Genomic DNA, 22,333 nt, shown 5'->3' with positions numbered 1-22,333 from the left:
TGTGATTGCAGCCATTATGCAAATGTACTGTTTATAAGATTGGGGAAACCTGCAGTCAGCTCAGACTGAAGAAGTCACTTGGATGAGTGATGAAACGTTTCTCCCACAAAACGCTACGTCCAGATGAACAGAATCAACTTTTTGAGTTTCTATAGTTACCTTGATAACCATCCATATCCAGGTCACCCAGTGCAGCGAGGGCAGAGCCAAAACGCCCGTACAAGGAAAGGCCAATCAGTGATTGGTCTGGCTGAGAGGAAAAAGTCTTCTTCTGCAGGTACAAAACCACCTAGACAACAATAAATCGAAAAAAAATCGGTTTGATGGATCAATAAATTGAATAATGGTATGATCAGAAAAATATGCAAAAATATTTAAAGATGTTCTTCAGACAAGTGCACTTGTTTGTCTTTCAGCAAGTGCCTACAAACTGTTTCAGTACAACTCCTAGAGCTGGACTGGGCAATAAAACTAATGAGAAAAATGTAAAATATTCATGCTCAGATGACTTTGACCTTTTGTGATGATATAAATTCAGACTGTATGAAAATATGAATGAACTGTTATTAAGAATTAGTCCTGGAAGGCCAAGAATTCAGTCACACACAGCTAATCAATTACAGCAGTCTCTCGTTTATTGCGGGAGTTACGTTCTAAAAATAACCCGCCATAGATAAAACGCGCAAAGTAGCCAACTTTATTTTTTACAATTATTGTGTGGATGCTTTAAGGCATCCACACTATTGAGTTCCTGTTTCTCTTTATTGTGTGAATGCCTCACAGGCATTCACACTATTGAGTTCCTGTTTCTCTTTATTGTGTGAATGCCTCACAGGCATTGTCATAGTTTTAAATACTCCCTCAGTTTTCAGCCGATTTTCACCATTCAAACTGTAAACTGTTCTGCTATTTCTGCTTTCGACTGCTATATCTTTTGGTACTTATTACTATTATACTTTTTAAAATATTAAGCTTTTTTCCTTTTTTTGTCCCATTGAAATGAATGGAGAACTTCCACAATTCTGCTAAAACTTGCTTGTGTTTGAAACCTCACTACTTCCTCATACTTTCACGTAGAATCTCCAGTCAAACTTTAAAATGTTCTCAAATTTTTGGGCTATTCACGTCTAAATCGTCTTTTTCACATCTGTTACCATTTTAATCTTATCCCTCTTTAAGTCTTCAGTTGGATCATTGTGATTTTTCAGAAAAAACCTGCGTTGTTATGGTTGCTATGCAATTAACTTAGAGTGGCCACTTGTCTTTTCTGAATGTTCTCTTCATGTCTGAACAATTTCTTGCTACTCGCTCAATTTTCACTCAACCTCCACAAATTATACATCAAAACGTAGGTATTTTTGTTGGCTTTAAGACAATGTCACTATCTTTATTGTGGGAGCTACCATTATTTCGCAATTTGCCTCAAAGTGACACAAGGTCTGAAAACTCCCCATTCAAAGTCTATGGGGAGGTTAAGAAACTCAGAGCTGAAATTCTGTAACGTGAGGCATTTTCATATCGTCATATCTCCTTAACAAAGCGAAGTTAAGACATGAGGCTTGTGCCAATTCATCTTCAGACACTGCTGACACTCACGGTCGAAGCAGTTTTTACAGTCATCTTACCGTTGAGCCATGAATTACGTTTGTTTGAGGGGTAGAAATCTGTCCTTCTCTTAGTTTTCAAACTCTGAAAATGATGGTGTTTCTTCTCTCGTCATATCTCCTCTCACCGCGAACTATTTCTGACTGCTCATCACTCTGTTTTCCAGGCACCTACACCCTTTGCCAGTGGCGCAGTTGGTAATGACACAGGTCTGCAGCCCAAAGGTCGTGGGTTCAGTTCCACCTTGGTCAGAGACTGGTCACAGACCAGTAATTCATATTGCTAATTTATTACAATTCTGCAACATTTAATGATTTTAGCAGCTTTTCTAATATGGACCTCAGATTCTTGTTAACACTCCATGGCAGAAATACATACAAGTACACAGCCTGATGAAGCAGACAGAAGCAGTACCTCTGATTGGTGGACTGAAATTGAGCAGAACCAGGTTGTTCTCCCTCTTTCAGCAGAAAGTTCAGTGTTTTCACCTCTTATCAGCACAAATCTCAGCCTCTTCTGTTGTTTTTATCAGAATTTTCAGCTTTTTCACCTTTTTTCAGTTACGTAAGAACCAGTTTGGCTCAATGAGTAGCTGAAAAATTTCAGCCTCTTCTGCTCTTTCAGAAGAATTTCAGCTTTTTCACCTCTTTTCAGCACAATTTCAGCTTTTTCATGTCTTTCTAGCATACAGTTCTGCTTCTTCACCTCTTTTCACAACAATTCAGCTTCTTCGGCCCCCTGCATATTTTTTCTCTCATCATATCGCTTGTTGGGACAAGAGCTGCTTTGGCTCAGTGAGATGAGCAGCTGCTGTGAGATCAGTTGGTTCCGGTTTGAATCCTGCTTGTGGCTGTTAGCACACTTCTGCTCTGCTTGCATGCACTCTGCTTTAGTGACACTGTTCAGTGTACTCTTTCAAATAAAGCAGTTTTCAGCAAAGAGTTCAGCTTCTATACAGTGTTTTCAACAGATAGTTCTTCTTCTGCTGTTTTCAGATTCCACTGCAAAGCATTCACACAGCATTTTCGCAGGAAATGCAACTTTTTCTAGTTATTCTTCTAGTTGCTTCCGTACGTTTTTTGCCGATTGACTACTCCCTCAGTTTTCAGCTGATTTTCGCCATTCAAACTTTAACAAATTCTGCTCTTTCTGCTAAAGCCAGCTATGACTTTTGGTGCTCATAACTTCTATACTTTTTGAGATATTGAATTTTTTATGCAATATTTTTTGCCCATTTCTTCCACATTATCAGTGTGGTCACTGATTTTCCTTGCCGGGCTGAGCTGTGTTTTAGCTCAGTGAGATGAGCAGCCATTCTCAGACTGGGAGGCGACAAATCAAATCCCGCTTATGGCAACATTTTTTTCAGTTAACAGTTAAACTTTTTTAACTCTTTTCAAGACAAATTTCAGCTTCTTCACAGTTACCTGAGAGCCACTTTGGCTCAGTGAGATGAGGAACTTCTTTAAGACTGGGCGATCCAGGTTCGAACACAGCTTGTGACAACATTTCCTTTCAGGAGATAGTTTAACTTTTTCATGTCTTTTCAGTAGAAATTTCAGCTTCTTCACCCCTTTTTACCGGAATTTTTGGCTTTCACCTCTTTTCAGCACAAATTCCAGATTCTTTAGCTGTGCTCAGCACAAACTTTAGCTTCTTCAGCTCTTTTCAACAGATTCTTCTCCTTCTGCTGTTTTCAGATTCCACTACAAGGCATTCACACAGCATTTTCGCAGGAAATGCAAATTCTCTAGTTCGTTATTATTCTGGTTGCTTCCATACGTTTTTCGCCGCTTAACTACTCCCACAATTGTTGTCCGATTTTTACCATTCAAGTTTTAAACTATTCAGCTATTTCTGCCAATGACTGCTATGACTTTTGGTATTTTTTGCTATTATACTTTTTAAAATATTAAGGTTTTTATGAAATTTTTTTTCCATTAAAATCAATGGAAAACTTCTAAAATTCTGCTAAAACTTGCTTATATTTGAAACTTAACTACTTCCTCATACTTTCACGTAGAGACTCCATTCAAACTTTAAAATGTTCTCAAATTATTGGGCAATTCATGTATGATTCAGCTTTTTCATATCTGTTACTGTTTTAATCTTATCCCTCTTTAAGTTTTCAGTTTCATCTTTATGATTTTTCAGAAAATACACGCATTGTTATGGTTGCTATGCAGTTGGCTTTGAGTGGCAACTGGTCCTTTCACAATCTTCTCTTCATATCCGAACAACTTCTTGCTATTCACTCAATTTTCACTCAACCCCCACAAATTATATATCAAAACGTAGGTATTTTTGCTGGCTTTCAGGAAATGTCACTATCATTGTTGTGGGAGTTATACATATTTTGTAAATCCCCTCAGAGCAACACAAAGTCTGAAAACTGATGAGACACTTTTTCGAATCACCATATCTCCTTAACGAAGCAAAGTTAAGACATGAGGCGTGTGCCAATATATCTTCAGACACTCCTGACGCTCACAATTCAATAATTTTTTTTATCACTTATTACCGTTTGGCCATGAATTATGTTTGTTTGAGGGTAGGAAATTCATCCCTCGCTCAGATTTCTTCAGATTTCAAACTCTAAAAATGAAGCAATGTTTTCTCTCGTCATATCTTTTTGATGGATTTCCACAGAGACCTGAAAACTTCCATGATTGTTCACCAAAGCCTGCTGTACCTTACGGTGAAAGAATGATATCGATGCTCCATATAGGTTTAGAGTTACAAAACGTTGTTTGGGGGCAAGTCAAGGCAGTTTTCACGTCGCCTCTACTCGGTTATGGTACATTACAAGTCATATATCTTTAATAATTCATATTTTAATTATAGATTGTCAAAACTTGAAGATTCCCCCATCTCTTCTGAATAAAACGGTGTAAGAATGACCGTTCTAACCCCTACGGTTAGGAAATTATGGCCATTTGTTTGAGGGGTATCCTCAATATGAGAAATAGACTGCAAAAATCCTCTCTCTCTCTGTCCCTGTGTGTGTAAGGAGTGAAGGTGTTTTGACGGGAAAAAGTAAACAGCCTCTCTGATTGGTGGATTCAAATTGAGCAGCTCCAGGCTGTTTGACTGACCTAGAAACATGCTGTTAACAGCCCCTGTTCACTTGCTGCTGCTGCTGCTGCTCCTGTGTGTGTTTGTGTGCGAGAGAGAGAGAGAGAGAGAGAGAGAGAGAGAGAGACCCTTTTTATAGCAGCATCTCATTGTTGGATAAAAATATAATATATAATCAGACTGGTTGACTGACATAGACCCTGTGTGTGTGTCTCTCTCTGTGAATTTGTGTGTCCATATGTCCATATTTGATTTTGTGTGTATCTGTTGGCTGTTCTTTCTTGGGTTTTTTTCATTTATTTTTCCATCTTCCATCCATCTTCATCCACTTTATCCGGGTCGCGGGGGCAGCAGCCTAGGCAGAGAAGCCCAGACCTCCCTCTCCCCAGCCACCTCCTCCAGCTTATCCGGGGGAACACCAAGGCGTTCCCAGGCCAGCCGAGAGATATAATCTCTCCAGCGTGTCCTGGGTCTGCCCCGGGGTCTCCTCCCGGTGGAACATGCCCGGAACACCTCACCCAGGAGGCGCCCAGGAGGCATCCTTTTCAGATGCCCGAACCACCTCAACTGGCTCCTTTCGATGTGGAGGAGCAGCGGCTCTACTCTGAGCCCCTCCCGGATGGCCGAACTTCTCACCCTATCTCTAAGGGAGAGGCCAGCCACCCTTCGGAGGAAGCTCATTTCCGCCGCTTGTATCCGCGATCTCGTTCTTTCGGTCACTACCCACAGCTCGTGGCCATAGGTGAGGGTAGGGACGTAGATTGACCGGTAAATTGAGAGCTTCGCTTTTACACTCAGCTCCCTCTTCACCACGACGGACCGGTGCAGCGTCCGCATCACTGCAGCCGCAGCACCAATCCATCTGTCGATCTCTGGCTCCCTTCTCCCATCACTCGCGAACAAGACCTCGAGATACTTGAACTCCTCCACTTGGGGCAGGAACTCATCCCCGACCCGGAGTGGACACTCCACCCTTTTCCAGCTGAGAACCATGGCCTCAGATTTGGAGGTGCTGATCCTCATTCCTGCTGCTTCACACTCGGCTGCGAACCGTTCCAGTGCGAGCTGGAGGCCTTCACCTGATGAAGCCAACAGAACCACATCATCCGCGAAAAGCAGAGATAAGATTCTGAGGCCACCGAAGTGAAAGCCCTCCGCCACTTGGCTGCGCCTAGAAATCCTGTCCATAAAAATTATGAACAGAATCGGTGACAAAGGGCAGCCCTGGTGGAGCCCATCACCCACCGGGAATGAGTCCGACTTATTGCCGGCAATGCGAACCAAGCTCTTGCAACGGTTGTATAGGGATCGGATGGCCCGTAGCAATGGGCCAGACACCCCATACTCCCGCAGCACCTCCCACAGGACACCCCGAGGGACACGGTCGCATGCCTTCTCCAAGTCCACAAAACACATGTAGACTGGTTGGACAAACTCCCATGCACCCTCAAGAATCCTTGAGAGGATAAAGAGCTGGTCCAGTGTTCCGCGACCAGGATGAAAATCACATTGTTCCTCCTGTATCCGAGGTTCGACTAGCAGACGAACTCTCCTTTCCAGCACCCTGGCATAGACTTTCCCAGGGAGGCTGAGGAGTGTGATCCCCCTGTAGTTGAAACACACCCTCCGGTCTCCCTTCTTAAAGATGGGGACCACCACCCCGGTCTGCCAGTCCAGGGGTACTGCCCCTGATCTCCACGCAACATTGTAGAGGCGTGTCAACCAGGACAGCCCTACAACATCCAGAGCCTTCAGGAACTTGGGGCGGACCTCATCAACACCAGGGGCTCTGCCACCAAGGAGTTGTTTAACTGCCTCAGTGACCACGCCTCCAGAAATTGGTGGGTCATTCCCCTCATCCCCAGACTCTGCTTCCTCCTCGGAAGACGTGTCAGTGGGATTAAGGAGGTCCTCGAAGTATTCCTTCCACCGCCTGACAATTTTCTCACTTGACGTCAGCAGCGCTCCGCCAGCACTATACACAGTGCAGGTAGAGCACCGCTTTCCCCTCCTAGAACGCCTGACGGTTTGCCAGAATCTCTTCGAGGCAGTCCAAAAGTCTTTTCCATGGCCTCTCCTAACTCATCCCACACTCGAGTTTTTGCTTCAGCCACTGCCCGAGCCGCATTCCGCTTGGCCTGTCGATACCTGTCTGCTGCCTCCGGAGTCCCACAGGCTAACCAAGCCCGATAGGACTCCTTCTTCAGCCTGGTGGCTCCCTTCACCTCTGGTGTCCACCATTTGGTTCTGGTATTACCACCACGGCAGGCACCAACCACCTTGCGGCCGCAGCTCAATGCAGCAGCTTCGGCAATGGAGACGCTGAACATGATCCATTCGGACTCAATGTCCCCAGTCTCCCTCGGAATGCTGTTGAAGCTCTGCCAGACGTGTGTGTTGAAGATCTCGCGGACTGGGGCCTCTGCTAGATGTTCCCAGCACACCCTCACTGTGCGTTTAGGTGCACCGGGTCTGTCCAGCGTCCTCCCCCGCCACCTGATCCAACTGACCACCAGGTGGTGATCAGTTGACAGCTCAGCCCCTCTCTTTACCCGAGTGTCCAAAACATATGGTCGCAGGTCTGGTGATACGATTACAAAATCGATCATCGACCTGCGGCCTAGAGCGTCCTGGTGCCACATGCACTTATGGACACTTATGTTCGAACAAGGTGTTCGTTATGGCCAAACTGAGATTTGCACAGAAGTCCAATAACAAAACACCGCTTGGGTTCAAATCAGGGAGGCTGTTCCTCCCAATCACGCCCCTCCAGGCCTCGCTGTCGTTACCCACGTGAGCATTGAAGTCTCCCAGCAGGACAACAGAGTCTCCAGGTGAAGCACCTTCCAGCACCCCACCCAGGGACTCTAAGAAGGCTGGGTACTCTGAACTGCCACCCGTGTGTTGAAGATCTCGCGGACTGGGGCCTCTGCTAGACGTTCCCAGCACACCCTCACTGCGCGTTTAGGTGCACCGGGTCTGTCCAGCGTCCTCCCCCGCCACCTGATCCAACTGACCACCAGGTGGTGATCAGTTGACAGCTCAGCCCCTCTCTTTACCCGAGTGTCCAAAACATATGGTCGCAGGTCTGGTGATACGATTACAAAATCGATCATCGACCTGCGGCCTAGAGCGTCCTGGTGCCACATGCACTTATGGACACTTATGTTCGAACAAGGTGTTCGTTATGGCCAAACTGAGATTTGCACAGAAGTCCAATAACAAAACACCGCTTGGGTTCAAATCAGGGACGCTGTTCCTCCCAATCATGCCCCTCCAGGCCTCGCTGTCGTTACCCACGTGAGCATTGAAGTCTCCCAGCAGGACAACAGAGTCTCCAGGTGAAGCACCTTCCAGCACCCCACCCACGGACTCTAAGAAGGCTGGGTACTCTGAACTGCCACCCGGCGCATAAGCGCAGATCACAGTCAGGACCCGTTCCCCGACCCTAAGGCACAGTGAACAAACCCTCTCATCCACCGGGAAAAACCCCAATGTACCGGCAGCAAGCCGAGGGGATATTAGAATACCCACCTGACAGGGGATTTCTTTAAATCACCCTGCCGTTCTTTCTTTAGCCAAGACTCCTGAGTTTAGAAAACACACAAACACTGCAGAAGTTTTTCCTCGCGAGGGGCAGTCACGTACACAGGATCTGCGCCCCACGACTGTCCGCGTCCTTTATTTATACAAGATGTTTTGTGTGTGTGTGTGTGTGTGTGTGTGTGTGTGTGTGTGTGTGTTGTGTACAAAGGTAACAACGTCATTTAGAGCCGCGGGTTTTTCCCCTTCACTACATTTGCATGTTCTTCTAAAAGAGCTGAGGTTTCACTTCTCTGTTCTCTAAAGACAGGAAGCGATTAGTAGCTGCATCGGTTCATCACACAAGTTACTAGGTGAAAAGTCACTTAGACATGTCCTTAATAATAAGATAAAAAGATACATTTCATATAGCTGATCATATTATATACAATATTCTTTTAACACCACCCCACCCCGCCGCCTCTCACCAGGGGCAACTCCAGACTGAGACAGAGTCCAGCCCCTCTCCAGGAGACTGGTTCCAGAGCTCAAGCCATGTGTAGAGGTAAGCCCGACTATATCTAGCCGGTACCTCTCAACCTCACGCACTAACTCAGGCTCCTTCCCCACCAGAGAGGTGACATTCCATGTCCCGATTGCCAGTCTTGGCAGCCGGGGATCAGTCCGCCAGGGCCTCCGCTCCTGGCCGCCGCCCGGCACACAATTCACCCGACCCCTATGGCGCCTCCTGTGGGTGGTGGGCCTGCGGGAGGATGGGCCCATGTCCCCTTTTCGGGCTGTGCCCGGCCGCACCCCATGGACTAAGTCCCGGCCACCAGACGCTCGCCCTCAGGCACCCTCCCCGGGCCAGGCTCCAGGGCGGGGCCCCTGTAACCCTATCCCGGGCAGGGTAAACTGTTCCTTCGATGTTTTCTTCATAAGGGTCTTCTGAATCGCTCTTTGTCTGGTCCCTCACCCAGGACCAATTTGCCATGGGAGACCCTACCAGGGGGCAAAAGCCCCCCAGACAACATAGCCCCTGGGATCCCTGGGACACACAAACCCCTCCACCACGATAAGGTAGCGATTCACGGAGATGTTCATGTTTTGTTTTGTTTTTCACAGGTGAACAACAATTAGTTTTGAGGGAACTTAACTTGTTCCATTTTTTTCAGCTTGTCATTTTACTTTTCCAATATTTTCACTTAAGTTATTACTATTCTGCTCAATCATAGTATTTGTTCTAAATCATTCTCAATCATCAAACGAGAGTATTTGTGCTGAAACATAGTATTTCTGCCAAACGATAGTATTTCTGCTAAATTATAGTATTTGTGCTAAAACATAGTATTTATGCAAAATTACAATATTCATGGTACATCACAGTGTCTCTGGTAAATCACATTATTTCTGCTATGTTGTACTATTTTTCTAAATCATAGTATTTCTGTAATGTTTAAGCATTTTTGGCTAAATATATTATTTCTGTCATCTTATACTATTTCTCCTAAATTCTTGTATTTTTGAGAAGTTATCATGTTTCTGGTAAGTTACAATATTTCTGCTAAGTTCTGCTATGCTACTGTATTTCTGCGAAGTATCATGTTTTCTCTAACATATTGCAGGTCTGCTAAGTAATTACATTTTTGCAAAGTTCTTATGTTTCGGCAAGGTTTTTACAATTTCTGCAACTTTTCAGTTTTTTCAGCTAGTTTCAGCAGACAGCTTCAGCTTTACAGCATCCACACAACATTTTCGCAGGAAATGCAAATTTACCTAGTCATAGATGTTTTAAGGCTGTAAACCCCTCACTACCCACAATACACTTTATAAAGTTTTCTCAGACAGACATGAACATTTCCACACTTTTCTCCCTTGTTTAAACACTCATCGAAAAATAAGTCCAGTATTATAGAATGAAACCAAACACACCCGCAGCTGCTTTTGATGGTGCAAAACATTTCGTTGACATTGTTGTGTTTGTTGGGGAGAAAACTTACAAACATACAGTACAGCACTTCACAGTCACACTGCTAGCGATCAAAGATTTATGTAAATTTGACAAGCTGAACGCATTCTGTATTGTGCGAACCACGATATAGCGAGGGACCACTGTACTCTAGAGCAGGGGTGGGGAACCATTTTTATATGAAGGGCCATTGAAATATTTAGATAGTTCTCAGAGGGCCATACTATTATGAACACGTACTAAGGGATTCAAAAAAGAAAGACAAAAAAGTCTACAACTACTGTGTTACTAAGCCTCATTAGGTGCACATTCTTGGTTTTTAATGCACTCAGCACAAAGCGTAATATTCTCTCTGTCGGTGGTCGTCTGAAAGCTGCTTTCTAAGGACTCAAACTCTGACGAAGAGAGTTCATTTTGAGTTGAGAGCACTTCAGCATGTTTCGAACTGTAATGGCACCAGCGCCTCGCCACAAACTAGGCACAGTGGCTTGCCTTTCACTTCAACAAAGAAAAATCATTCAGATCAATCAAATCAAATCAACACATGGCATTCTGCATCCACCTTCCTTTTCTTAACAGCTGCCATGATTCATTCTTTGTTATCTGTGTCCATCACGTAATGACGCACATCAGCTCATTTTGACTTGGACATATCTGTTTTATCTCAGAAAACTAATGACTGTCGATTTTTTTTCCCAAATTTTTTTATTTGTTCATTATATAGGCACATTTCTAAAATATATGTATTTTATTGCTCTGTGGTCCTATTTAAATGGTCTTGTGGGGCATGTACGGCCTGGAGGCTGGTTGTTCCCCTCACCTGCTCTACAACAGTTGTGTCATGGCTGTGTGAAGGTAGGCAGGAATGGTGGACCCAAGAGCTGGACTTGCGGAGGCAAAGTGAACTCAAAACATACTGGGAAAGCAAAACTAACAGGCAGGCAAGTTGGCAAACAGAACACACAGTGAAGAATGAGGGACGACGCGGCGACGAGCAGGGGAAGACGCAGACACTAAATACAAGAGGTGAACAGGACTGAGAGGAAACAACTGGGAGACACGGCTGACACTGATTACACTGACAAGGCAGGGAGAGCACAAAACTGAACACACTGACATAAGACACAGACCTTCAAAGTAAAACAGGAAATGCACAGACTGGACTCAGAGACACGGTACAGACGGAGAACAGAGAGAATACTTGGGTGGACACTAAACAGAGGGAGCACAGAACCAGAACCCTAAAAAGTCTTAACACAACATCCCAATAAACTGGAACACAAGATCATAATCATAATAATAATAAACTCAAAACGCTGGGTCAAGCGACCCAGACCATGACAAGTTTTTCCACACTGTGGGAATAAAGAAAATATTTTACTGCTACATATAGTTTTCAGCATTAACATTGCATTAAAAGGCATAGTAAAGCCACCAGCATTATATTAAAACGTTTATTAAAGGTGCAGCTATAATCATTTTATACACACATTGCAAATGTGCTCATGAAGAGTGAATGCTCAGTCTATTAAAGGTTTTAAGCTTTGTTTGGTGCGATGTTCAGACAATCTATTGTGTAAGTGACTTGGAGCAACAGAAAGGTAATCCCTACACGCTTACAGACACACAGGATTATAGAAGATAGTTAGGCCAAAGGCCTGGAATTCATTTAGCTTCTAAGTACATTAGAGCTTGCTTAGCAACAGGTGACAGAAGACGAATCAAGAAAATTGTAAGTCCATCTGGAGGGAGAAAAGAGGAACTTCTCTATCTGGCTTTAGCTTGTTCAATGAAGCATTAATTGTAATTGTCGCATGAAGGGGTGGAACCCTGATATATTAAAAGCATTTTGAAATGTATTTTTGGGTGGAGATCCATGCTGATTGTGTGCAGTAATTATCTCCCCGCACGTGTGTTCAATAAAATCATTGTTTGACCAAACTCTTCTGGACCATTGTTGTTTTGTTCTCATCCTCAATATTTTTGAATTCGGGACAACACCTAAAAGCCACTTTGCAAGCCACCAGGTCCTTCTTTGTGTTGTTTCTGACTTATGTCATAAATACAAATCATATTTGTTGTTACTGCTCCTGCTTGGTTCTGAGTGGGTTTTTGCTGTGTGTCTGTCGATGCCACTAAATACAAATTACTGCAGGAAAAAAACTGACCAAACCAAGAAAACTGCTTTTCAATGTTCATACCTGTCCTCTCTCCTGTAGCTGCTCCTTCACTCTGTCCATGAAGAGCGGAGCTCCAATCAGCACATCATCCAGACTACATTCAACCGGACAGATGGAGAGATAGTAATGTAAACCGCTCTGATGTCTGAAAGTATCCAAAGCAAATGTCTTCTTACCCGTCACTGTTGACGTCGGCCACAGCTACACTGTGTCCAAAATATGACGCCACCTGCAGGAGATAGAGACACCACAGGTCCACTTTCAGACTTCCAAATTTTAGTCCTGCCATTTATGCAGCAAATGGAGGTTTTATACCTGAGCTCCCAGAAAGGTGTGGTGAACTCTGAGCGATCCAGTGCTTCTTCCATCATAGATCTTCACCTGTTAACACACAGATGGATGAAAAAGTCCAGGTAAACCACAGAAAACAGAAAGTCAGGCTCACCTCAACACATGGCTTGGGCTCTGGAACCAGTCTCTTGGAGAGGGGCTGGACTCTGTGTCAGTCTGGGGTTGCCCTGGTGAGAGGCGACGGGCTGGGGTGGCTATCCTATATCCCCTTGTCTTGCTGCCTGGAGGTTGGGGTTTCTCCCAGTGGATGAGGGGTTTTGTTCCCTGTGCCTTTGGGTTGGGGAACGGGTCCTGACTGTTGTCTGCGCTTATGCGCCGAATGACAGTTCAGAGTACCCAGCCTTCTTGGAGTCCCTGGCCAGGGTGCCTGAGGGTGCTGTACCTGGGGACTCTGTTGTCCTAATGGGAGACTTCAATCCTCATGTGGGCAACAACAGTGAGACCTGGAGGATCATGATTGGGAGGAACGGCCTCTCGGATCTGAACCCGAGTTTGTCCATAACAAACACCATGTTCAAACACAAGAGTGTCCATAAGTGCATGTGCACCAGGACGCTCTAGGCCGCAGGTCAATGATCGATTTTGTAATTGTATCACCGGACCTGCAGCCATATGTTCTGGACACTCGGGTAAAGAGAGGGACTGAGCTGTCAACTGATCACCAACTGGTGGTGAGTAGCCTGTGGGACTTCAGAGGCAGCCACAGCTCTGCAAGTGGTTGAAGCAAAAACTCGGATGTAGGAGGAGTTCAGAGAGGCCATGGAGAAAGACTTTTGGACTGCCTTAAAGAGATTTTGGCAAAGCATAGTCTGGGGACGAGGGAGACCCCTGGATTGGCAAACGAGGTTAGTGGTTCCCCTTCTTTTCACACAATGCTTGCCTGTGAGCATGTGTCTGAAAAGGATGCCCCGCCTTCAAATTATTTACATATAGATAAAAGTACTGTACATATGTGTGTGTGTGTGTGTGTGTGTGTGTGTGAGAGAGAGAGAGAGAGAGAGAGAGAGAGACTTTGGGTGAATGGGACTGAAAGAGCTTTCAGTGCTCAAAATTAAGTAGAAAGGTGCTCTTTAAGTACTTGCTCTGTTTACAATGTATCACCAGTCTAAACTGATGAAATCCATAAAAAGCTGGAGAATAAAGTAGAAAACAGTAGAGAGTTAAAAAAAAAAAAATAGAATCTTACTGTTCCTGCTGTGTTTCTGTCATTTGGAACACCGACCAGATAATCTGAAACATAAACAGTGAGATGACCACTTACATTATGTCACATTATACTGTATTATATTGTAATATAACCTGGTGTGGAGTCTCCAGTCAGCAGGCCACTGGCCACTGAGTAACCTGAAACAAATTTGAACAGATTTCCAGTGAATTCTGGGAAGTGTAGTAACACCTGATAACAGCCAGAGCTGAGCCTTTATTCTTTAAATTTGAGTTTCCTGTCAGAATAAAAGCCTTCTTCAGCTACTCACCGTGGTAAACATCATAGCCTCCCCTCTCATCTGATTGGCTTATGCCCGCCACATATTTTATAGGATCATCGCTCTTCCCACTGTTGATGATGTCATCAACACCAACAGTGATCACCTGACCTGCAATCAGCACAGTGTTCATCAGCGCTGATGTCAGCAGTGATGTCAGCACTTACCTGCAGGTGGTGGTAAGCAAGTTCTTTAAAGCAAAAAACAGACTGAGGCTGAAGTTTATTCTTAGCATTCTATGAATGTCAGTGACATTTTCACTATGTTTTCTTTCTTGTAGAACAGAATGTCCTGGCTCTGCGTTCAGGTCTATTCAAAGTGTAATGTGTAATTACAGTAAGTGGCCAACAGGGGACCCTCACCCTGAAAGAAGAAGCTTCCGGGAGCTCCGAGCACTAGCCGACCGTCCTAAAACATGCAGGGACATGAAGCATTAGCGCCACCGTGTGGATCATCATTATCATCATGGTACTCTGTGATTCCCACAGGAATGACTCCACCCACCACCATCTCACCTTGGTGACATCAGCGGTGAAGCCAACCTCACAATATCGCTGGTCATTTCCTAGGCAACAAGAAACAGATGTAAGACAGGAAACAGGAAGTAGTCAGGCCCTTTGTCTCTGTGTGTCTTCTTACTGTTGTGCATGCGTTTGTAGTCTTCCTCCATCATGAGCCCTCTGCAGGGGGAGAAGGGGGTGGAGTTTCCTGTCTTGTGTTCCAATATGAGGCAGTTCCCCACAGGTGTTATCCCTGACTCCACCCCTCCCCTCTGAACATTCCAGTGGAAGAGCGGCGCACATGCCTGAGAGGTGCACAGTGAATGATGAATGAACTTCACAAAGAGCTCACCTGCTGCTAGTCTGTCTGTAATGAGCTGTGCAGCCTGCAGATGGCGCCAACAGACCGCGACTTACTAGCAGATGTGTGCTGCCGACCGATCGCACCGCTGCGCCGAACCACTGCTGGCTCTTTAAGCTGAGAAACAACAGACCTGAACTGCGGTGGACCTCATCACCTGCAGCAAGTAAGATAAACACAGCGTGGTGTGTACAAGGTCAGGACCGTGAGATCATGTGAGGTCAGGATGTGGAATTCAATTCAATTCAATTCAATTTTATTTATATAGCGCCAAATCACAACAAAAGTCGCCTCAAGGCGCTTTATATTGGACAGTAGATAGCACAATAATAAATACAGAGAAAAACCCAACAATCATATGACCCCCTATGAGCAAGCACTTTGGCGACAGTGGGAAGGAAAAACTCCCTTTTAACAGGAAGAAACCTCCGGCAGAACCAGGCTCAGGGAGGGGCGGCCATCTGCTGCGACCGGTTGGGGTGAAAGAAGGAAAACAGGATGAAAGACATGCTGTGGAAGAGAGACAGAGATTAATAACAGATATGATTCGATGCAGAGGGTCTATTAGCACATAGTGAGTGAGAAAGGTGACTGGAAGGAAAAACTCAGTGCATCATGGGAATCCCGGCAGCTCACGTCTATTGCAGCATAACTAAGGGAGGATTCAGGGTCACCTGGTCCAGCCCTAACTATATGCTTTAGCAAAAGGAAAGTTTGAAGCCTAATCTTGAAAGTAGAGATAGTGTCTGTCTCCCGAATCCAAACTGGAAGTTGGTTCCACAGAAGAGGGGCCTGAAAACTGAAGGCTCTGCCTCCCATTCTACTTTTAAATACTCTAGGGACAACAAGTAGGCCTGCAGAGCGAGAGCGAAGTGCTCTAATAGGGTGATATGGTACTACAAGGTCATTAAGATAAGATGGGGCCTGATTATTTAAGACCTTGTATGTGAGGAGCAGGATTTTGAATTCAATTCTGGATTTAACAGGAAGCCAATGAAGGAAGCCAAAACAGGAGAAATATGCTCTCTCTTTCTAGTCCCTGTCAGTACCCTTGCTGCAGCATTTTGGATTAGCTGAAGGCTTTTCAGCGAGTTTTTAGGACATCCTGATAATAAAGAATTACAGTAGTCCAGCCTGGAAGTAATAAATGCATGAACTAGATTTTCAGCATCACTCTGAGACAGGATATTTCTAATTTTAGAGATGTTGCGCAAATGGAAGAAAGCAGTCTTACATATTTGTTTAATATGTGCGTTGAAGGACATGTCCTGGTCAAAAATGACTCAAGGTTTCTCACAGTGTTACTGGAGGCCAAGGTAATGCCATCCAGAGTAAGAATCTGCTTAGATACCATATTTCTAAGATTTTCAGGGCCGAGTACAATAACCTCAGTTTGATCTGAATTAAGAAGCAGAAAGTTAGCGGCCATCCAGGTCTTTATGTCTTTAAGACATTCCTGCAGTTTAACTAATTGGTCTGTGATACCTGGCTTCATGGATAGATAGAGCTGCATGTCATCTGCATAGCAGTGAAAATTTATGCTATGTCTTCTAATGATGCTGCCTAAGGGAAGCATGTATAATGTAAATAGAATTTGTCCTAGCACTGAACCCTGTGGAACACCATAATTGACCTTGTCTGAAGAGGACTCTCCATTTACATGTACAATTTGGAGTCTATTAGATAGATATGATACAAACCACTGCAGTGCAGTACCTGTAATACCTACAGCATGTTCTAATCACTCTAATAGGATATTATGGTCAACAGTATCGAATGCAGCACTGAGGTCTAGCAGGACAAGCACAGAGATGAGTCCACTGTCAGAGGCCATAAGAAGATCATTTGTAACCTTCACTAAAGCTGTTTCTGTGCTGTGATGAGCTCTGAAACCTGACTGAAACTCTTCAAATAAGCCATTCCTCTGCAGATGATCTGTTAGCTGTTTGACAACTACTCTTTCAAGGATGTTTGATATGAAAGGAAGGTTGGAGATTGGCCTATAATTAGCTAAGACAGCTGGGTCTAGAGATGCTTTTAAGTAAAGGTTTAACTACAGCCACCTTGAAGGCCTGTGGTACATAGCCGATTATTAGAGATAGGTTGATCATATTTAAGATTGAAGCATTAATTAATGGCAGGACTTCTTTGAGCAGTTTTGTAGGAATGGGGTCTAAAAGACACGTTGATGGTTTGGAGGAATTAATTATTGAAGTTAACTCAGAAAGATCAATTGGAGAAAAAGAGTCTAACTTAACATTGATGGTACTAAAAGTAGCTGTAGATAATGTTACATCTGTGGGATGATTATTGGTAATTTTTTCTCTAATGATAAAAATTTTATTTGTGAAGAAGTTCATGAAGTCATTACTAGTTAACGTTAAAGGGATTGTTGGCTCAGTAGAGCTCTGACTTTTTGTCAGCCTGGCTACAGTGCTGAAGAGAAACCTGGGGTTGTTCTTATTTTCTTCAATCAGTGACGAATAGTAAGATGTTCTGGCCTTGCGGAGGGCTTTCTTATAAAGCAGCAAACTATTTCTCCAGGCTAAATGATGATCCTCTAAATTTGTGACACGCCATTTCCTCTCCAGCTTACGAGTTATCTGCTTTAGGCTACGTGTTTGAGAATTATACCACGGAGTCAGGGACTTTGGATTTGAGGCCTTAGTTTTCACAGGAGCTACAGTATCCAGAGTCGTGCGTAGTGAGGAGGTAAAATTATTAACAAGATAATCAACCTCTGTTGGAGTAGCGTTCAGATAGCTGCTCTGCTCTATGTTGGTACAGGGCATTGAAGATGATAACAGTGGGTGGATTATATTCTTAAACTTAGTTACAGCACTTTCAGAAAGACATCTACTGTGATAAAGTCTACTCTCCACTGCTGTGTAATCAATTATTGTAAATGTAAATGTTATCAGGAAATGATCAGACAGCAGAGGGTTTTCAGGAAACACTGTTAAATGTTCAGTTTCTATGCCATACGTTAAAACAAGATCTAGAGTGTGATTAAAGTGGTGGGTGGGTTCTTTTACATTTTGAGAGAAGCCAATTGAGTCTAATAACAGATTAAATGCCATGTTGAGGCTGTCATTTTTAGCATCTACATGGATGTTAAAATCACCCACAATAATTATTTTATCTGAGCTGAGCACTAAATCAGATAAAAGTCTGAGAAATCAGAGAAAAACTCTGTGTAAGGCCCAGGTGGACGATAGATGATAACAAGTAAGACTGGTTTCTGAGTTTTACAGCTGGGGTGGACGAGGCTAAGCATCAGGCTTTCAAATGAATTAAAAGTCTGTCTTGGTCTTTCGCTAATTAATAGGCTGGTGTGAAAAATTGCTGCCACACCGCCCCTCGGCCTGTGCTTGAGATTTCTGGTAGTTAGAATGACTCGGGGGTGTTGATTCATTTAAACTAACATACTCATCCTGCTGCAACCAGGTTTCTGTAAGGCAGAGTAAATCGATTTGTTGATCAATTATTAAGTCATGTACTAACAGAGACTTGGAGGAGAGAGACCTAATATTTAATAATCCACATTTCACTGTTTTACTCTTTGGTTCAGATGTGGATATTGTATTGTTCTTTCTTTGTGATTTTTTATGTTTAAGTTGTTTATTGCTGGTTTTTGGTTTGTTTTTTGTCTTTTTGGGAGCTGACACAGTCTCAATGGAGATGGGTTTTTGGGGGGGTAGCAGGAGGAGAGAAGCTGCAGAGAGGCGTGTAAGACTGCAACTCTGCTTCCTGGTCCCAACTCTGGATAGTCATATTTTGGGGGGGTTTAATAAATTGGTCCATATTTCTAGAAATGAGAGCTGCTCCATCCAAAGTGGGATGGATGCCGTCTCTCCTAACAAGACCAGGTTTCCTCCAGAAGGTTTGCCAATTATCTATGAAGCAGGTGATGCTGCTCTGAATGCAGGACTGAACGTTATGTTTTTCTTTTTAGTGTTATTAATCTCTGTCTCTCTTCCACAGCATTTCTTTATCCTGTTTTCCTTCTCTCACCCCAACCAGTCGCAGCAGATGGCCCCACCCCTCCCTGAGCCTGGTTCTGCTGGAGGTTTCTTCCTGGTAAAAAGGAGTTTTTCCTTCCCACTGTCACCAAAGTGCTTGCTCATTGTTCTTTATTGTAGGGTCTACCTTACAATATAAATCTCCTTGAGGCGACTGTTGTTGTGCTTGGCACTGTATAAATAAAACTGAATCGAATTGAAGTGTTCTTTTAAAGGTTGTGAAATTTCTGCTGACTGTGCAGGTCTTAAAAGTGTGCCAGACTCACCTGTCAGATCAAAGTCAATTATGTCACAGTCCCCGCCTCTGGATGACCAGGGGCAGAGGAACACACCCCCTGCCTCAGTCACTCCTGATTGGCTGGTGTTGGCTTTGGGAGCTCCAATGACAACAAAGGACCTGCAGAGAGATTCTGCTGCTTGAGTGTTACCGTGGCAATCAGAGCTCAGCAACATTTAAAGCGTAGGCTGCATCCCCCTGAGGCCGCATTTGTAGACCGATTACGTCACAGCGACGCTTCGAAGGCTGTCCCAATTCGTAGACTCATCCGAATGCAGCCGACAAATGCGTCCTCCTATTCCCCACATTTGAAGGATGGGTCGGGTGTGTCCTTCGTGGCCCAACATATCCCAGAATTCATAGCGCGGCCCAGCCAATTCCACTTTCCAACAAAGCAGCTACTAAGTTTTAATATTACTCTTATAAACTTTTAAGATATTTTCAGGCGAGAATGTAGCTGTGTAAACTTCAAATATCTGCTCCGTTTATCAAGACATCACATATTTGTGAAAGTGGTCCGACGTTTTCGGAGACATCTGTTACCCACCAGCTCAATAGCTAACCGGAGGGTTCAATGGTCACTCGAGCCGGCAAAAACAGCGGACTCCCGGCTTCATTGTTTTCAGCCCCCTGCGGTCTTTGGCTACTCAGGTTAAACATGATACATAAGCAGTGTTGGGGAGTAACGGAATACATGTACCGCCGTTATGTATTAAGAATACAAAATATGAGTAACTGTATTCCGTTACAGTTACCGTTTAAAAAGGTGGTATTCAGAATACAGTTACTTTGTTGAAATAAATGGATTACACGGCGGTACTTCCCTGTTTCATATTGTCGCGGGTCAGGACTGTTTGGGTTTGTTTGACAGCTACGTAATGTTGTTCCAGGCGGCAGCGTTACGGTTGCCATGGTTACAGGGTGACGCGCTCTCTCTCTGCGTGTTTCCTGGGTGAGAGAGCGCTTTGTTGTTGTTGTTGTTGTGCTAAGCTAATAGGCAGAATGCTACATGTATAGCCCTAAAGAATGTAGCCTGATGGGCAGTGTAGTCCGTGCTGCAGCGAGAATGGACTACCGTACCCGTTATGTGTCTGTGAGCGAGGGAGGAGAGAAAAGGAAAAGTCCGAGCTGTCACGGAGCAAAACGGGAGCTGGAAGCATGTAAATATAATAATAACCACTGCAGCCAAGAAGAGTGCCTGACAAGCCCAGCTGTAAGTAAGCTATTAAGACTCAACTGTACACTGTGTTCGTGTTTTCCTCCGGAAAAAGTAAGTTCCGTTGGAGCCTTTCAACGCCTCTCTCTGTCTCTGGCAAGCAAAGTTGACCCAGACAACAAAGTAAAGCTAGTTTTCAGCTACCAGCCCGACACGGAACCCACCGTATTAGCCAGAGGTCCCTTTACTACGGTTCGGAGCCGCGGACCTTCAGTAACAGTAATAAATCACAGCAATAGTACATTCAGGTAGTTGTAAACAGCACGATAATATATTAAGTAATCCAAAGTATTCAGAATACGTTACTCTCATTGAGTAACGTAACGGAATACGTTACAGAATACATTTTGGGGCATGTATTCAGTATTCTGTAATGGAATACATTTTAAAAGTAACCTTCCCAACACTGTATATAAGTCACTTAGATAACCTAAAAATGTTATTGTTTGACTTTTTTCAGTGTTTTATTTGTTCCTGAGTTTGGCTTAGTTTGGCTGAGATCAAAATTATTGGATTAGATTAGATTACGTAAAACTTTATTAATCCATCGGGTGGGTTCCTCCGGGATTTTCACACAGCTGAATAAACGTCAAACAGAAAACTGATTAAACAGAAGTGTGAGACGGTCGAGAATTTACGCCAGTGTCCTGTTATATTTAGATAGGAAGGAGCAGACAGCTGAGTTTATTAAACTCCACCGAGACAATGGTGACGCAAATCTGAAGGCTAGACTGCCCAATTTCACAGCCTCGCACTTCTGGCCTTCTCGGTCTATGAAAGACCTGACCCACGTAGACCGCGAAGGCCAGGTCCTCCGAAGGATGCAGCCTATGTTTTGGGACACAGCTTGTACCATGTGAAGCACCTGCATAAAGCAGGTGAGGAAATCAGGAAGTTACACAAACAGCTAAGAGAATCCTGTCAATTTTCAAAATAAAAGACCCTATGCAGCACAAACACACTGCTTCTGAAGCACTCCAGGTGTAATTTGAACCACAACAGATGTGCCAGGTGTATTTCAGCTGTTCATCCAATGAATGAGGAAAGTCTGCCTTAGGGTTTAACTTAGTTTACCCTTTATTTAATTTTTACAGACAGGGAATTCTAAGTTATATCCATGAAATAAGATCAGGGTCTGGGGAGTGGACCCCTTCCTGTCTGAGCTGACACCCCAGGTATTTTCACCAACTTACTTGTTATTGATGGTGTGAAAGTCAACGGAGAATCCAAACAGACTTCCTGTCGGTCCTCTGAACATGACTTCATCCAGCAGGTTCAGACTCACACTCAGAGTCACACACAGCAGCACACACACACACCTGAACATACACATCCTGCCGTCTCACTGCTGCCTGCCCGACTGTGTGGAGTATGAAGTATCCGCTGTGTTTGAACTTATAAACTCTGTGTGTGTGTGTGTGTGTGTGTGTGTGTGTGTGTGTGCGTGTGTGTGTACATTGACAGATCATTGACAGCTAGTTGTGTCAGTTTAACTGCTGAGCTGCTGCTTCCTGTTGATAGGACCTAAAAATAAAAGCCTCCTTATCTGAGTTTCATGTTTCTGTGTTTGTGGTGAGTTCAGGGACATCCAGGAAATGACTCTGTCTTCTTCATCTTTGCACTTGGCTTTTGTTTATTATCGTTCTCAGAGTCATCAGTAACTCCTTCAAGTTATCTCTGTGAGGTCTGAATCATCTTCAGTGATGACAAGAAGCTGACACTTTGTATGTTTAATTGTGTGAAATGTCTTGAGGGAACAACACTAATCTTC

The 22,333-nt window shown here is 44.1% G+C and overlaps 1 protein-coding gene across 6 annotated transcripts in view; it reads right to left on the bottom strand.

The window, feature by feature from the left end:
* itga2b (integrin, alpha 2b) overlaps window positions 1-21,978 on the bottom strand; it is a 38,218-nt gene extending 16,240 nt beyond the window's left edge. Inside the window, exons 1-13 of one of the 6 annotated variants that reach the window (XR_005612821.1) lie at window positions 21,756-21,978; window positions 19,336-19,466; window positions 15,104-15,204; window positions 14,826-14,991; window positions 14,702-14,751; window positions 14,549-14,594; window positions 14,178-14,297; window positions 14,002-14,046; window positions 13,889-13,932; window positions 12,667-12,732; window positions 12,528-12,580; window positions 12,373-12,445; window positions 160-289 (exon numbers count right to left, since the gene is read on the bottom strand). Coding sequence is in view for 5 of the 6 variants with exons in the window: in XM_039611178.1 (XP_039467112.1) it covers window positions 160-289; window positions 12,373-12,445; window positions 12,528-12,580; window positions 12,667-12,732; window positions 13,889-13,932; window positions 14,002-14,046; window positions 14,178-14,297; window positions 14,549-14,594; window positions 14,702-14,751; window positions 14,826-14,991; window positions 15,104-15,204; window positions 19,336-19,466; window positions 21,756-21,895 (1,165 nt within the window). In the remaining variant the exon portion in view is untranslated. Of the gene's footprint in view, window positions 1-159; window positions 290-12,372; window positions 12,446-12,527; window positions 12,581-12,666; window positions 12,733-13,888; window positions 13,933-14,001; window positions 14,047-14,177; window positions 14,354-14,548; window positions 14,595-14,701; window positions 14,752-14,825; window positions 14,992-15,103; window positions 15,205-19,335; window positions 19,467-21,755 lie in introns of those variants that run through there. The other 5 variants (XM_039611178.1, XM_039611177.1, XM_039611175.1 and 2 more) reach the window with 5 other exon arrangements.
* Window positions 21,979-22,333: the final 355 nt, after the last annotated feature.

Source organism: Oreochromis aureus, linkage group 4 (genome assembly GCF_013358895.1).
Source record: "Oreochromis aureus strain Israel breed Guangdong linkage group 4, ZZ_aureus, whole genome shotgun sequence".
NCBI classification, from domain to species: domain Eukaryota; kingdom Metazoa; phylum Chordata; class Actinopteri; order Cichliformes; family Cichlidae; genus Oreochromis; species Oreochromis aureus.
The sequence above is the reverse complement of the archived record's forward strand: the minus strand, read 5'-3'. Positions and strand labels throughout refer to the sequence as shown.